The sequence below is a fragment of the Anguilla anguilla genome, chromosome 10 (assembly GCF_013347855.1).
Source record: "Anguilla anguilla isolate fAngAng1 chromosome 10, fAngAng1.pri, whole genome shotgun sequence".
In the NCBI taxonomy this organism is placed as follows: Eukaryota; Metazoa; Chordata; class Actinopteri; order Anguilliformes; family Anguillidae; genus Anguilla; species Anguilla anguilla.
The window spans coordinates 31,290,474-31,307,122 of NC_049210.1; the positions used below are offsets into that span (position 1 = coordinate 31,290,474).

The window sequence follows — 16,649 nt, forward strand, 5'->3', positions numbered from 1 at the left end:
GCAAACGCGGCGATATTTCAAAACCAAATCCCTTGGGACAAAGTGAAGAAACGGATGAAAGGCTGCTTAAGTACAACATGTTCGTGGAAATGTCATAACTAGAAGCGTACCCGTGTTCTCCAACTTATAAAAGGGAAAATAATTGTCATGATAAAGGGTAAAACATGGCTTCTACAATTCAAGGTACATCTTTCAGTGTGACTGTCCTCAAACTACCTGCTATAAATGAGTGGTCATGACCCTAAACAACTGTCACATGAAAACCTTGTTTTTTCCCATAGTCTTATCTGATCTGAACATATAGGTATATAATTTAAAAAACAAATCTCAAATCAAATGTTCTGAGGGATCTTTTTGACGGCATATCAAGCAAAAACATTGCCACTTGCTGCAGAGATTCACCTCACAGCCTGGAAACAAATCCAGACACTCTAGTGCTTAGTCTGGTCAGTCCTACCAAGAAATATCAGAGACCTGTGTTGCACTGGGAGGGAGGGTCTTAGCTGTAGGATAGTCTTCCTGCTTCAGTTGCATAAAAGAAACACAGTCCTTCAGTGGCAATGGCTGCACAGGTCAGCTGGCGGGCTGCAAACATTAAAGCAGCAACAACTTCCAACAAAGGATGTGCAAATGGGTTTTTTTTCTCCCACATTTATGGGGGAAAAGACCAATCTGCAACGCAACAGGCTTACAAATGCAGTTGGACAGTCCAAACTGGGGAAATAACTGGGATAAAATAAATGGTATTTAAAACGGGTCATTAAATAGAGGAGGCCATCAATCAATAACACGTTAGCTGTCAACTTTCTCAATAAAAGAGACCCTTTATTGCAAGATGCTTTTAATATGTTTAATATTGTGTGGAATATTAGGATATTCCCCATCCTAGAAGTGAAGATTATAGTTTATGAATGGCCTTCAAACTAAAAATGCATAGGACAGCATTGTAGTTGAAGCATTTTTCAGTGTACATCCTGACATCACTTCTAAGCAACACTGAACTGGAATTTGAGAGGTAGGGGATCCCTTTGTTTAAACAATATTCGTATTGTGTTTTCTGGATGAATAATTGTGCAAACATGCATTGAACACAAAATATATTTCCCCTCACCCCTCCCAATTAAACCCTCCCATGGACAGTACAGGGATAAATGAATAGTAATAATATTAAAGCCCAACATCACTAATGCCCTTGTGGCTGAATGGAAGTAAATCCCCAAAGCTATGCTCCAAAATTTGGTGGAAAGCCTAGAAGAGTGGAGGCAGTTATAGCAGCAAAGGTGGGGACCAACTCTATATTAATGCCCATGGTTTTGGAATGAGATGTTCAACAAGCACATATGGGTATGATGTCTGAGTGTCCATATACTTTTGGCCATGTAGTTGATCTAAAATATCCTTTGTCACACACACAAACTGTCTGGCCCAACTGAAAATTTACACTAAAACAGAAATAATAAAAATATAGAAAGTGAACTACCCTTTCAACAGAGTGAGACCACAAGTTTTAAAACTGGATTCATTTGACTCCAACTTGGGCAGCTGCCTTGTTACCCAGGTAGCACTGCCTATGGAGTCAGTGGTCGTTTTGTGATGGGTCGTTTGATCCGCTTGCTCAGTATCTTGTGAATTAAATATTTAGTCACTGCGTAATTAGCCAATTAAAAAGCCACAAAAGAAAACCTTTACAATGGTTGCCCTTACATTTAATCACAAACACCAATGCATCTCTCAGTTGGTGTCCCTTTTTAATCAACCCAAGACGTTTTTGATCACACGGATTTATGGAATGGTCTTAAATAAGGATACATTGAATTCTGGCTCAAAATCTGTGAAATGAAGACACCTAAGTGTCTTAGTGTCACCTAAGAAGGCAGAAATCTGTAATGCCTGGGAACTGGAGCGGTGTGACTAATTCCTTGCTTAAAGCACTGCTTTATACAACTCAGTGTTTTGGTGAAACAACGTATCCAAAAAGTACAGAATGACAGGAGATTCAAATAGATTAGTTTGGAAGTCATGTTGCAAATTTTTATCATCTGTAAAGCGACTGGTCAAATTCAAGGACAATTTTATTTACTGAAGAGGTTGGACAGCTGTTGTGGATGATTCTAGCCCAACGTATCCCCTGCTTACACAACTGCAATACACTTTGTTTCAATGGATTAATTAAAATATGATGCAATGTGTTAACTTCTGTATCATCCACTAACTAAAGCAGTTTATGTAAAGTGAATTTATGAGGACTTCCGCATACTGAGCGGTTTTACTTTCTAATATCAAGCTGGAACATGCAAGTGAACATGCATGTTCCATTTCCAGATGGGGCACTGCTGTTGTATTCTTGAACAAGGAATTTAACCTGAAATGCACCACTAAATATCAAGCTGTATGAATGGACTGTATGTAAAAATGTAAGCTGTGCAAGTAGATCTGGACAAGAGCATCTGATAAATTCCTAATTGGAATGTAAATGCTCATTATTTTAGTATAACCTGAAATCAATGCACTTAATGCAAATTTCATCATTATTTTTAAGCAGAATACATTCTATTTACAGATGGTAAAACGTCTTACAAAGACCAAACATTCAGAAATTCTCATTAAGATGGTGCTGGCAGGATCATTGCAATTTTCAATGGTTAAAAAGGTAGTAACAAAAGAGCGATACTACAAACCCTTCAGGCAACAATGCAAAAGGAGCCAGCTGATCAGCAGTACAGTTCTATACACTGAGCCCCCACAAACTGCTGAAAACAACAGTACAAAAAGCCAGAATGCATGGACGACTTTGGCCTCATTTCCCAACAGGATGTGTGGCCACTCGGGAGATGAGCAGTTGAAGAGATGCCGGCAGGTGACTCGCTGGACGTGGTCAGTTAGCCACCTGGTCAGACAGGTGGCCAGTTCTTAGCCACTTCCTGGTGTTTGGCTTCAGGAAGCCATTGGCAGTAAGGTGCCAGCAAATCTGCAAAGACAAATGAGAGCAATGCTTCAGGGTGATCAGTAATCCACAGATATACAAACTGACAAATGAGACAAAGCCTTCCTTTCAACTCTAAACATCTGCTAGTTGGTGGCATTAACAGCAGTGATGATGAGCCACAAAAAGCCTGGAGATCAAATATGCAAGTGAGCTCATTATTCTGAGCTGCTCTTTATAGTTTTGAATGGGGGGTATTTTAAATGAATGTACATCAGACACTGAATTCACCATTTGACTTGTTCTCAGCCCTGGGAAGCTTCAAAGCAGTCAGCCATAAGCCGCTTTTCCACCGCATGGTACTGGCTCGCCTCCACTCGACTCGACTCTACTCGCTTTTGGTACCAGGTACTTCGTTTTCCACTGCAGATAGTACCCCCGTCAATGTAGCTAGTCGTCATTGGCGGCGCCGCATGAAATGCGTTGCTCTGATCAATCGGTGGTCTGCAGTGTTTTTACATCACCTTTTGGTATCGCCTCAGCTCACTTGGAACCTCGACAGGTGATACCAAAAAAGTACCAGGTACCAGGTACTATCCACAACTTTTGCCCAATGAAAAACCAAAAAAATTGAGTAGAGTCGAGTCGAGTCGAGCCGGTACCATGCAGTGGAAAAGCAGCTATAGTGGCCTAGAGATAAGACACAAAGCAGGCACTGTGGGGGTAGCCATTTGAAGTGTGAATGTGTGTGTGAGTGTGGGCCTGGGAAACCCCATGTTGGCAGTCCTCATACTCATACAATTCTATACCTTAAAAATTGGTTAATATACCTACAGTCACTATGTTGGGCATTCTTGGTAGGCCATACAAGAACAGAGTGGAAGTCACATGGTCACTGCTGATTTGTAATGTGGTTTAATTATTGCTTGATTTCGTGTCTCCACATAGTGGCTCACAAACATTCCCATAATAGCCAAAGTTGACCTTCCCAAAAAGATTAGAAAATCCTTAATAAGTAACGTCAACATAATGCTCACTGGGAGAGGGTTCATTGACCTATAACCTTAAAAAGATGTACTGTATTGTAAATTGACCCGAACCAGTAATTTATATAAAAGGGAAGAAACCTGTACTACTTACATCCTCTCAGATCATTAATTAAGCATGCACAAGCCAAGAGAAGAGGGGGTTGTGAGTCCCCCTCTCTTTCAGTAGATAAAACGTGCACCTTTATTTTAGTTTAAGCAACTTGGCAAGTCAGATGTTAACTGTTAGCTGGAAGATGGCATCCGAGTCTTCCATCTAGATCTGGCATTCTACATTTCACCTCTGGTTCTTTTGGAATATTATGCTGGCTTTTGGTTTTTGAAATTTGGTCTTGACATATCCTTGGATTACTTTGGGACAAACACGCTGTTTATTTTAGTTTACAGGCATTTAGCAGACGCTCTTATCCAGAGCGACTTACATCGTATCCAGTTGTACAGCTGGATATATACTGGAGCAATGCAGGTTAAGACACCTTGCTCAAGGGTACAACAGCAGGGAATCAAACCTGTGTCCTTTAGGTTACAAGACCAACTCCTTAACCATTATACTACACTGCCGCCCACACGCTGTGGTTTGGTTTTCTTTCATTCCTTTCTTGTGTGACTGCAACTTGTCCATGTCTGTAATCTTTGTTATTTTCATTAAGGGAGTTGAGCCTTGTCTTTCGATTAGACGTGAATATTTGTTGTAACTTGATACATTTCTTCATCTGGTTTCGAGTTGTACATTCGGAAGTCTCTGGCAAGTCACTTTAGTCTTTGGGAATAGAAGACAGAATCTCTTCAGAGCTTGTAAGGTGTAGGGATGCAGCATAAACTAAAACCTGTGACAGAAGGTGTCACTTACACTTCTCATTCTTCTTCCATGCTGACAGCAGAGCTGCTTTGCAGTCTGCCTTCTCAGACACCAGTGCCCCCAGCAGGGCCTCAGTACGGGGCTGCAGCCTGAAAAACAGCAAGGGACACTGCAGTCAGGGCAGGGCTGGCGTTCAGATGGGCCTCAGAGCCAAGGAAATGGGTCCACTGAGTACTGCACAAACAAATCTCTGACTTCTGGGAGCATCCTTACTTAGCCCAGGTCTTCAGCATAGTAGAGGGACTCGAGAGCAAACAACTGGCATGAGACCCCAGCTTTGGACATACCTAAAACAAACAGCACAAGTTAATACCTCATCCTGTGCTGGTATCTTATATGGTTAAGCCTATTCAATTCCATTATTTTTAGTCAGATTAGTTACTTAGTGTTATACACGGAATTTGAACCCTGTCATAAATCCTTTCACAATTTCATGCCATAACCAAGCAAGTGGTTTGACAGGTTAGTATCCAAAATTCAAATTCAAATGCATTATTCATTGTTTGTTAGGAACAGATCAGCAGTTGCCCATACATACATTAATTAGCACCACCATTCCTTTACAGTACCTGTCCCTCCAGCAGGAACTTGGCAAACAATTTGTAGCGCTCAAGGCCTTCTGGGTAATCCACCTCTACAGCAGGGAGCTGCCAGCCAACTCGAACTGTGGATGGAAAACAAAGGTTTGAGTGTCTCAAGGGTTGGCAACATACAAATAACATGGCGGTCACTGAAAATATGAACCACCAGTGCAGGCAAAGACAGTTACCTGCCATGTTAACTCATTAATAGCAGCGCTATTATCATATGCTAAATTCACAAAACATGGATGCACCAAACAGGGCATAGAATGGTTCTTTGCTTTCAGAAAACTTGACATACAAGTTTTCTAGTATGTCTCTCAATTGAAAATAGCAAGCATCCATTTATCAAGTTATAATGAATACCCATTTCATAGCAATTAGGTTGCTCATTCAGTCCATAATTCAGAGGTCCATATCTCCGAGATTAAACTGGATAGTTCATTTAAAACACAGAGCCCTTAAGTGTCATGCATCAGATGTTAAACTCACACACTGTGGAGCAATCTCTGACTCACACACCAAGATTCCAACATCTCATGCATTTCAACTATTTAAATAAAAAGGAAACTACTATGCTGGGTTTGCAGCATTTCAGATTGTGAGTTAATATCATTTTAACGTGAAACTAGGTTTAAAAAAATCGACAGCTGCGTGAGTCACAGCTACTGCAATGCAGACAACCCATACGTCGGGGATGATGTCATAAGTGCAACACAGCTGAGAATAAATGGCTGTGGCTGTGCTAACGTACAGAAGGTGCTTTCACGGTGGCACCGGACTCTTCCACTGTCAGGGCAGATTCTTGGGGCAGGGGTCTCCAGAGGTTTCCCAAAATGGCAGTACATGGGCAGAAGTTGAGGGATCCAGTCACGGTCCACCGCAGACACCACTGAACAGGACAAGACAAATAATTTACCAAATTTGCTCCACAGGATGCCAGCAATTATCTATGCCACCAATTCCACGACCACATCATTTTAGGATCCCTTCCTCCTCCCTTTATTCTGTCAAGTAAACAAATTCAAGAACCACTGAAGACTGTGCAGAAGGCTATATTGTTAGCGTCGTTTGCATCAGCAAATCAATAAAAATGGCTTTGAGATGCCTGAAAAGGAATGCTGTCCCCGTGTCAGGTCCTGCAGTCCTAATCTAAACTCCAACCATTTTGAGCTATATCTGGATTCTTATCTAAATTACAGACAGGTCACATACACTTCACATCACTGTCCAAACATGGTTATTTTCAAGAACTGAACCTTTTCATTGGAGAATTTCTTCTTTTTTTAACTTATAAGAATTTTCAAGGAACATACAAACTCCCGCAGTGGCCATCCACCAGTTCAAAGCAAAGGAATGAGTGTTTCAGTGTGCCATCAGAATCAGAATCAGATACCTCTCATGTACATCTTGGAGGTCTCCATCACTTCTTGGTACACCACAAACTCTGGCAGAGTCTTGAACAGAGCTGATGAGGGGTGAATGAACACTGGCTCGTCCAATAGTGGGGTCTGAATACAGAGAAGCATTTGAGAAAGATGGCTGAACCAAACATGCAGTAGGCCTTCTTGTTGAACAATATCACGTCGTAGTTATCTCTACGTCATTATCATTTCTTAATCATTATAGGCTATATAATAAGTACTTAAATATAATTAATAATAAGAGCAAGCTAGCTCACAATCGCAAGCTAATACTGCTGACAGTTGGAACAACAGCCACCCCAAATCACTCTGACGTTAATTTGGTTAGTGCCCCCTTCTCCTACATCTAACCACCAATTTTAGTTCTTTAAAAATGAGAAAGGGTAGAGGTGCATGCTATTATGATGAATACCTCAAGCAAATTCACATTCACTTTTGCTGCCAATCTCTGTTCAGAGATTGTTGTGGGCAGTCACAAAGACAGACTTAATCAGTTAACCCTTGATCTGTTAAATGAAGGTTGTCTTGCTGTGGAATACCCCTTTAAACCCAAGTTTGAGATGCCATGTTTGAAGTTATATAAATAGATGAATCTAAAAAAAAATCTACAAGGTTAATTTTCAGAGTTTATTATTAGCGCTGAAATACCCTTTTATTAGTTCAACAGTGATAACTAATCAACAATTTAATGTTTCATAATGGTTTTAAGATCAGACAATAGAATTTCTCCCGCTTGCTGAAAGTGAGGTTGCCAGGTGAAAGAATGCCCTGTCTCAGGATGTGATTAGCTGCCCTCACCTTGTACCCGTTCCTCCACTTAGGGTCCAGCAGCTCTTCAACTTGAACCCGGCGTGCTAGGTGATCGCCAAGCCCAGCCAACACGATCTGTCGCAGGTACCTCACCTGCCCCTCTGTAGGGGGTGCCATTTTGGCATCCAGGAACACTGCTGCCTCGGGGCAAATAGCGTTTACTAAAAAATAATGGGTGGGAGAGACGGTTACCACAGGAGTTCACTGGACTCTGGAGCAGGTGCAGAGCTAACCTGTCATACATACGGGTGCGAGGCATAATGAGAAATAGAGTATCACACTTAGAACAAGGCAAAGGAAGACAAGTCTTTTTTAAAGATGCAATAAACTGTTTCAACGTCAACTCTGATTTGTGAACCCTTTGGAATTAGCTGGATTTTTGCATTAATTACTCATTACATGTGGTCTGATCTTCATTTAAGTAACAATAATAGACAAACACATTCTGCTTAAACTAATAACACACAATCAATTGTACTTTTCATGTCTTTATTGAAAAAGTATGTGAACCCTCTTATCTAGTAACTGGTAGGATCTCTTTAGCAGCAATAACCTCCACCAAATGTTTCCTACAGCTGCTGATCAGACTTGCACAATGGTTAGGAGAAACTTCAGACCATTCCTCTTTACAAAACTGCTTCAGTTGATACTTCTTGGATCTCTTGCAACAGCCCCTTTCAGGTCATTCCACAGCATCTCACTTGGATTAAGGTCAGGACTCTGACTTGGCCATTCTTAAACATGAATGTTTAAACCATTCTGTTGTTGATTTACTCATGTGTTTTGGTTCACTGTCTTGTGGTATCACCTAACTTCTATTAAGCTTTTGGTGAAGGGACTGCTACCCTGACACAGTCCAGTCAAATTTCTGGGTACAATTTTGGATTCTTTGTTCCCTCAATGACTGCAAGCTGTTCAGGCGCAGAGGCAGCTAAGCAGCCCCAAACCATGATGCTCCCTCCATCATGCTTCACAATTGGGATGAAGTTTCAGTGTAGGTTAGCAGTGCTTTTCTCCTCCAAACATAGTGTTGTACATTTCTGCAAAAAAGTTTAACTTTTGTTTCCTCCATCCATAGAAGTCCCAGAAGCGATGTGGAACGTTTTGCAAACTTGAGGCTTGCAGCAATGGCCTTTTGGAGAGTAGAGGATTCCTCTGAAGAGTCCTCCCTTCAATACCATTCTTGTTCAGTTTTTCTTATAGTGGACAAATGAACAGAGACTTTAGCTAGTTCAAGAAATTTCTGCAGGTCCTGCTGTTACCCTAGGGTTCTTTTTGACCTCCTTCAGCATTACACACTGCACTCTTTCTGTGATCTTTCCAGGATGCCCACTACTAGGGAGAGTATCAGAATTTCCCCCATTTGTAGACAACTTGCTTATTGTGGACTGATAAAGACCCCCAGGCCTTCAGAAATACTTTTGTAGCCTTTGCCAGCTTTATGCATTCTTTACTGTTCTTCTTTAAAGGTCCTGTGAAAAATGTTTTGAGGGCATGGTTTACTTGAACAGATGTTTCTTGAGAACAGCAGAATCAGTCAGTAGGCAAAATTTGTGGGTCTTTTTAAAGAGCAAGGCACCTCCAACCTCACCTCATTGGTTGGAACCATCAGACTCCAATTAGCTTTGTCATTAGACTGGGGATTCACATACTTTTTCCAAACTAAACAAGAAGTACAATTATTTGCTTGCTATGAGTGTAAGCAGATTGTTGTCTATTATTGTGACTGAGATGAATATCAGACCACAGTATGACTAATTAAGGCAGAAATCCAAGTAAGTCCTAAGGGTTAACAAACCTTTTCTTGCAACTACATATTACAACTACAATTTTAATGCAGGATCTAATGTGAGAGGATACACAATGCTGTCAGCATTCATTGAACAATGTTTTTCATGAATTAGGCCTAAGTTCGTGGCTATGTTTGGGCACTTCGGCGACCCCCACGGCTGCTCATATGAGTGTGCCACACCCACGACACCCCCGTTAATTCTGCCTCTGCAAAGCAGTTTATAGAATCGTGTATAACATTCATATAAATCATAAGACTTAATCCAAAAGCTCAAATAGCTTCTCCAGAGAAAATAAGCTGCTTTTAATAATTCCATTGCACTGGAGGAGTGTGGCTTTTAAAAAGTGGTTGCACTGAATCACTAACAACACTAAATGTTCCACCATAACAGTATGCTTCCTGTTTTTCACCTTACTGTGAGAAAGGGTGACAGTGAAGAAAACCAAAGATAACTGGCAATGTTGTGAAACGGTTTGCCTGGGTGGTCACCTGCTGTGGTGAGCTGTCCCCTCAGGCGACGGATCTCCAGCATGGCTTTGTAGCGTAGCCCGTTCTGCTCGCAGAACTTGGGGGTGCAGCCAGAGAACTCACAGGCTCCTACTGCACCTGTGCAGACAGGGGGACACATCCCTCCATTACGCCACACCTTGAACCTATACTCCCCTCTAAGTGTTCAGCATTCTGGATGTCAAGCTATTATTACCATAATACACAAATTCATGGTCAATTTGTCATATTTATAGTGCAATTAGTACAAGTTAAGTTAACAAATTTTACAACTTGTACAAATTAAGTTGTATTTAATTGCTGTGGACAGTTACCAACAATAATACGCTTTCCATAATAATTTCACGGAGGATTCCATGGATGATGTAGGAAACCTTTCCCATGGCTTCTGGTCCCAGTATCTTACCAAGCATGACCATGAGGTCCCCCAGCTGCAGCGAGGCCCCCTGCCCTGCCCACAGCCGCCTCATCTGGGCCAGACGAGCTCTCCTCTGGGCCAGTTTGGAGTTCTCCTCCTCGCTCCCTGCAGGCCTGGGGGGGGGGGGGAGAGGAAGAGAGGAGGAGAGAGTGAGGCTAGTTTAGAATTCTTAATAATGAGGAGAGGAACAGAGGAAATGAGAAGAGCGGTAAGTGCTAACAAAAATTCATCATTACATTCTTTACAGCATGAACCCTTCAGCGAGAACCTGAGCACCACCAACCTCTCCAAGTCCTCGAAGAGCTCCCTGACCGTCATGGCCGCCACCAAGGTGATGACATAGGGCAGACAGTCCTGCTGTTTCCCCAGCGCCAGCATTTTGGCGTAGCGGGGCGCTACGGGGAAGGAGGCCATGGCCCGGCCCAGAGGGGTTATGGGACAGCTGAGGCGTGCCTTTTCCATTGCCTTCAGCCTGCAGAAGAGAGATCAGATACTCTCATGGCGGTGTCACTACAGCAGGCATGCCCATGGTTTTGTGCTTGAGAGTGTTTAGCCACCGATATAACATTAAAATGCCCAGATGCAAAATACATACTGTACTTCTGCAACAAATATTTCAATGCTTAGCGCATGAAATGCCTGTAATGTAATGTAATGAATACTGTTTGAGTGTGGCCTTTCATAACCAATTAGGCTAATGTAAACACAGCTTCAGAAAGGCCATATCACCGGTGTATGAAGCTTCTATCTAGTACATCTATTATTTTAAAAGAAAGTCATGTTCTGAATTAGCCTAACTGGACTTATTCCATGTGCTCCAGTGTTCCTTAGTTTGGGCCAGCTGGCTTTTATCAAGCTGGCTTGAATCACATTGGGCATCTTTAAGGACCTGGACCACATTTTGAGCTTCCCTGCACTAGATGTCTGAAGCTTTGCAAAGCAGTGCAATCCTAAATGTGCAGAAAACAGGCAAACAAGGGTCTGTAGATAATCACATGCGGACCTGACAGCCACAAAGCAGTGGACCGACGGTCTCGTTCAATTCCTCGACTGAATCGACAATTTATGAATCCGCAAAGAGTCAATACAAAACTGCAAAATGGCGACGAGAAACGAAAGGGACGGTTCCCAGCCCAAGCCCACCGTCCCGTCTGCAGCGGCTCCTCCAGCGCACCCAGGGCCAGCAGCAGCTGCTCCGCAGCAATCAGGGCCTCGCCAGAGGGAGGCGTGGGAAAAGGAAAGTTCACCACCTGAGCGGAAATGAAGCACGACATCACACACACTGTGCCGAAGCATTATGACACCAAAAACTTTACCTGCAATACGATACCAGCACATGTTGCAAGACTCTTGCTATTAGGGGTGTGCAGAGACGTCATTATCTGTATCTGTATCTGTTCAACCAACAAAATTATCTGTATCTGTATTCGGAAAGAAGACAGGAAGTGGGCGTGGTTTATACCGGAAGTCACGTTAAATCAGGCAAACGTTGTATTTCCTAACCTAATATTCATTGGCAATGCAATGGCATATAATTAATTATGAAATATATTTCTACATCCTCATACTGTACTTTTCATCTCTCTCTTTTTATTTTTAACTAAACTAAGTTTTATGAGCTGTCTGAACCACAGCACCCCCCCTTTAACTGGGGTACATTGAACAATCGGAAAAAGAAAAAATGTTTTATAAATCGAAAGATTCTGTTTTGCATTGGAAATCGAAACTATTTACAGTAAAGATATATAGAAACATATCCTTCAGTTGAAGGGAATAATTTTAAATTTCAATGATGCTGCGTTCGCATTTCTGTGTTAACGTTACTGCAGTTCGCTAGGGAGACAGTAACAGTAATAGCATACATGAACAGTGTTTTATTATTTATTTATTTATTTCCCCTACTGAACTAAGTTTGGATAGACTGAAAACCATCTGATGTCCTCATATTTTCCCTTGGTGGAAAATTCTGTTACCATGAATGGATTTCATGTTCATTATAGCCAAGACCTATAACTGATACATACAGCATGTTACATCTTAAACGGATGAATATTGACTGAAATACAAGGTAAAACGTTGTTTTTTTCAATATTTCGACTGGGTTTTTTTAATGGAGGAAATGAACACATACAGCTAAAAACTACAGGTTCTACGCTTGATTTTGATGTATAGGTTGCGGGCATTGCCACACCAGGCTTGTGTCTCGCTAGCTCCCACACCTCTTCCTCGATGCGAGAGTTTCCCTGAGTGATACCCGGGAACAGTCAGCTCTCAGCCCGCTGCCTGCTGTGCGCTGACTTGGTGGGGGCGACTATAGAATATACCGATCACTTTTCAATAATGTGTAGTAAATGAAACAACTAGTTAGTGAAATCAAAGTCCTATGTTGCAAACAGAATGGGCATTTTTATCTAGTGGCCATCCATAATGACATGAATCGATTTGAAGAAACATAATGGCTGACGCATAGAACTTATTTATTACACGTTTTGCAGCGCAGTGGCTCAAAGTTTATTGGTGTGTGTAACTGGTGCCGCCGCCGCTCGCTCGCTCAACCCTCCCTCCCTACCTCCATATAACGTTAGATGGAGGCTATGAGAACTCGACATGGAGCTGACTTTTTTTTTCTTTCCCAAATCCGAATAATAACGAGCAACTTACTTACATCCCTACTTGCTATTATCTCAGTCCCTTGGCAAAAATTTGGCCTAGTCTAATTTTCATTTTATAAGGAAAAGCTTATCAATAAAAGCCATCAAATTATGTCACGTGGTTCAATTTCTTTTTCAAACACCACTTTAACAGGTTTAAGTTGAATGCTGAAAATGACTTATTGGCTCATTAACCATCAAGAGCTAGATGAACAATTCATCTGAAATGTGACAATATAAAATATGAGGAATGAATGGATTCAGCTGGTTTTAATTTGCTTCAGTAATGTGCCTCTTCAGAAGTCTGAATTTATAGAAAAATAAAGGGAAGGATCAGATAGACCTAAAGACAAATAGCACGTATCCGGAAGATTTAGATTGTTTTAAAAAAGCGATTGGAAAAAGCAACATTCACCTTTTCAATGTTAAGATCTTTCATCTGCAGGACCAGGTCATCTACGGGTCGACGTGTGATCTCTGCAGCAGAGAATTCCTCAAAATCCCCAAAAACTGCAGAGGAGTACAGCCTGACACACAAATGCACAGACGGGCGGGCAGACAGACAGACAGACAGACAGACACACACACACACAAACAGCCTCATCAATAACAAATTAATTACCCCATTCGCATTTTATTACCACATAAAGCCACTGGGCGAACATAGAACCACTGCTGATTACATAACAATTCAGTCTACCTATTTTAAAATTTTTTAAATCAGCAGTCAAAGTAACCATTTAGACCTTTTGTGCATAATGTGTGGTGGTCTATTCCTTACGTCTGCCAAATCCCTTCCCCGAATGACAAACAGCACGCTACCATGACATGACACATATGTAAATAAAAATTTTAAACTGAAAAATTATGTGTGCGTGTGTGACATATTTTATTTTTGGATGCGCAGCACATTTGTAGTATGTTGACGTGGCTGTGTTGGTGTGTATGAGGGGAATAGTTAGCCGCTAACGCGACTTGCTAAAACTTGTTACCAGAGGGGGAAGAGTGTTTGTGGACTGAGTACATGTTAAATATGAGTGCTGCCGCAGCCGGTGACAGAGCTCTCTGTGACACCATTAGACTCCTTACCTGTAGCAGTGGCCAGGCTCCGTGCGGCCTGCTCGCCCTGCTCTCTGATTGGCTGAGGCCTGGGAAGTCCAGGTGACTTTGAAGTAGGAGACGCCGGTGACGCGGTCGTAGTAACGCTTCTTGACGCGGCCGCAGTCCACTATGTACTTGATGCCTGGGATGGTCAGGGAGGTCTCGGCCACGTTGGTGGACACCACACACAGTCGGGTGCCGGTCGGTGGCGGACGAAAGACCTGTGCGTGCAAACTCTTTGCTTGAAGCCGTTCTCTCCACTTCAACACCAACTGGTTGCTTTCTAAGATTGCATTGCATGGTGTGTTCTGCGCTCAAAGCTAACTTCTCTGAACTGAAAAGGATGTCCGATTCCATGTCACAAACTACAAAAGCTTTAATGTTAATAGGCGGGAAAGAGCAATGCCACACTCACCTTGGCCTGCTGTTCAGGAGCCAGGAGAGAGTACAGTGGGAGGACGTAGAGGGGAAGTGAAGAGTCGGGTTTCTCTTCTGACCACAAGGCAAGACAAGGGAAACAACAAGCACTTAATAAAGTGAAACTGAGGGTGTATCAGCCAACTTATTAATGAAACTAACAGCGTACAACAGCCAATCAATCAACAAAGCCCTCAAAGATGAAAAGGGATTAATAACTAATACTCTGTTAGATCCTTTCCCTTATTTTTGTCTGTCCTATTTTTTGTCTTGGTTATTTTACCTGTCTCACGCTAGCAGTGTTATTGATGAACCCGCTCCAAATGAATCGTCCTGGCATCCAAACCCACCAAGTATTTAAATTTTTTGTCTTGGTTATTTTACCTGTCTCACGCTAGCAGTGTTATTGATGAACCCACTCCAAATGAATCGTCCTGGCATCCAAACCCACCAAGTATTTAAATGACCCGCTTTGAAATACTAGTTTCAAGGCCTCAGGCTGTGGAGAGCACCTTCACTGACTGAGCTTGCCCAGTCCTTCATTCACAAGTGCAAGCTGAAATGCCTGTTACAGGCAAGTACTGGAAAGAAATGAACTAATAATCAAAATGGTAGCCCTGAGTAAAATAGCTACCCTAGTGGCAGATGAGTAAATGGTATATCCAAGAGAAATACAACGAGAAAATAAATTAATTTCAACTCTCAACCTCTGTTGCCCAAATTAAGGGACTTGGAATAGCCGTTCCATCGTTTCAATGAGTGTTGTCCAAAACATCAACATGTCCTTCAGTATTGTCTCACCTGAGTCTCCTGGGTCGTCCCCCAACTCCAGGTCCAGGTCGGAGCCTTCCTCCTCATCACCAATCCCAGCTTGCCGATCCTCATCCCCCTCGTCCACTGGCAGTGCCGAGTAATTGTCCAGGTCAATACGGGGCAGGGACTAGAGAAGAAAAACATCCATACAAGGCAGCTCACTCAAGAGAGTTCAGCCATGTCAAATGGTTGATGCTGCAAGCCATTACACAGGCATTTAAAAGACATCCAGATACTAGTACACACCACAGTCTTCTTCTGTTTGGCCTTCTTGAACTGCCTCATCTCCTCAGAATTGTCCTGCTCGTTTTTCTCTGAACAGAAAACAATATATCACAATGTTGAACTACAATATCCCCTCACAAGTTTTTTTGCTTAGCTCTTACAATGACAGTTCACATTCGCATATAAGGAGGCACTCAGAATCACTCCTGCAATTTAGAATTCCTCATGTACAACACAATATTAAGTAAAGATAAACCAGTGGAAACATTTTTGAATGTTTTTTTATAAAAAGGGAGGAATAAAAGGCATGTCTTTTCACTGCGGGCCCCCAAACTGAAGTGGTGATGCCAGAGCCAGCCTGACCTGTCTCAGTGCTGTTGGGCCGGAAGGGAAAGGCTTTCCTCAGCCTCCAGCAGACAGAATGAACCTCTGCTTGGCCAGTGAGAAACAGCAAAATCCCCCCTGAACACAGAAATATTTCAGGCTTCGTTAAACAATAACGACAAAAAAAGGACAAGAATTCACACTTAAAAAACGGCATAATACAAATATAAACATGTAACAAAACACAAAGGTTACCGTATCTTCAGACAGGCAAGACAGTAATTGTGAGTTTATAACGTAGTAAGAAAACACAACCAAAAACAAGGTGCTGATGAAAGGCCCATTAATCGAAGTGAAAAAATCTAAACTGAACACACCATGTTTATAACATTTTCAAACTAAAATCCTGCTTAGCATGCCTTTAAAGGCTATTTTGGGTTGGTCTCCATACAAATGTTTAATTTTAATCATCTGCTTAAAGGATAAGCATGTTTAAATAAAATTGGTTTTAGTGGTGAGATGATTGCTTACAGGTGTGTTTTAGGCTTCCACCTTTAGTGATATAATGATCAGTTGAACTGATACCATTTCTACACCCTGATGAAGGCGTATGGCCAAAACATGCTGGCGCTTCTCACCTAAAAATACTCTTTCAATGCATGGAGAAAAGTGTGCTATTTAGATGTTTTAACTTTTCACAATTTTTTTCACTTTTTCAGCAATTACGGCCAAAAACCAGATAGATGTTGTACATTAAT

At 41.9% G+C, this 16,649-nt stretch overlaps 1 protein-coding gene across 3 annotated transcripts in view; it reads right to left on the minus strand.

Annotated features, from left to right (window-relative positions):
- Positions 1 to 1,731: 1,731 nt before the first annotated feature.
- The window catches only part of dhx37 (DEAH (Asp-Glu-Ala-His) box polypeptide 37), a 28,466-nt gene continuing 13,548 nt past the window's right edge, over positions 1,732 to 16,649 (minus strand). For all 3 annotated transcript variants that reach the window (XM_035379970.1, XM_035379973.1, XM_035379972.1), the window contains exons 12-28: positions 15,931 to 16,029; positions 15,589 to 15,656; positions 15,331 to 15,469; positions 14,528 to 14,604; positions 14,101 to 14,333; positions 13,427 to 13,538; positions 11,504 to 11,610; positions 10,644 to 10,832; positions 10,349 to 10,473; positions 9,925 to 10,041; positions 7,632 to 7,804; positions 6,806 to 6,920; positions 6,164 to 6,301; positions 5,398 to 5,492; positions 5,042 to 5,115; positions 4,820 to 4,917; positions 1,732 to 2,968 (exon numbers count right to left, since the gene is read on the minus strand). In XM_035379970.1, coding sequence (XP_035235861.1) covers positions 2,892 to 2,968; positions 4,820 to 4,917; positions 5,042 to 5,115; positions 5,398 to 5,492; positions 6,164 to 6,301; positions 6,806 to 6,920; positions 7,632 to 7,804; positions 9,925 to 10,041; positions 10,349 to 10,473; positions 10,644 to 10,832; positions 11,504 to 11,610; positions 13,427 to 13,538; positions 14,101 to 14,333; positions 14,528 to 14,604; positions 15,331 to 15,469; positions 15,589 to 15,656; positions 15,931 to 16,029 — 2,036 coding nt within the window. In that variant the 3' untranslated portion in view covers positions 1,732 to 2,891. The remainder of the gene's footprint in view (positions 2,969 to 4,819; positions 4,918 to 5,041; positions 5,116 to 5,397; positions 5,493 to 6,163; positions 6,302 to 6,805; positions 6,921 to 7,631; positions 7,805 to 9,924; positions 10,042 to 10,348; positions 10,474 to 10,643; positions 10,833 to 11,503; positions 11,611 to 13,426; positions 13,539 to 14,100; positions 14,334 to 14,527; positions 14,605 to 15,330; positions 15,470 to 15,588; positions 15,657 to 15,930; positions 16,030 to 16,649) is intronic.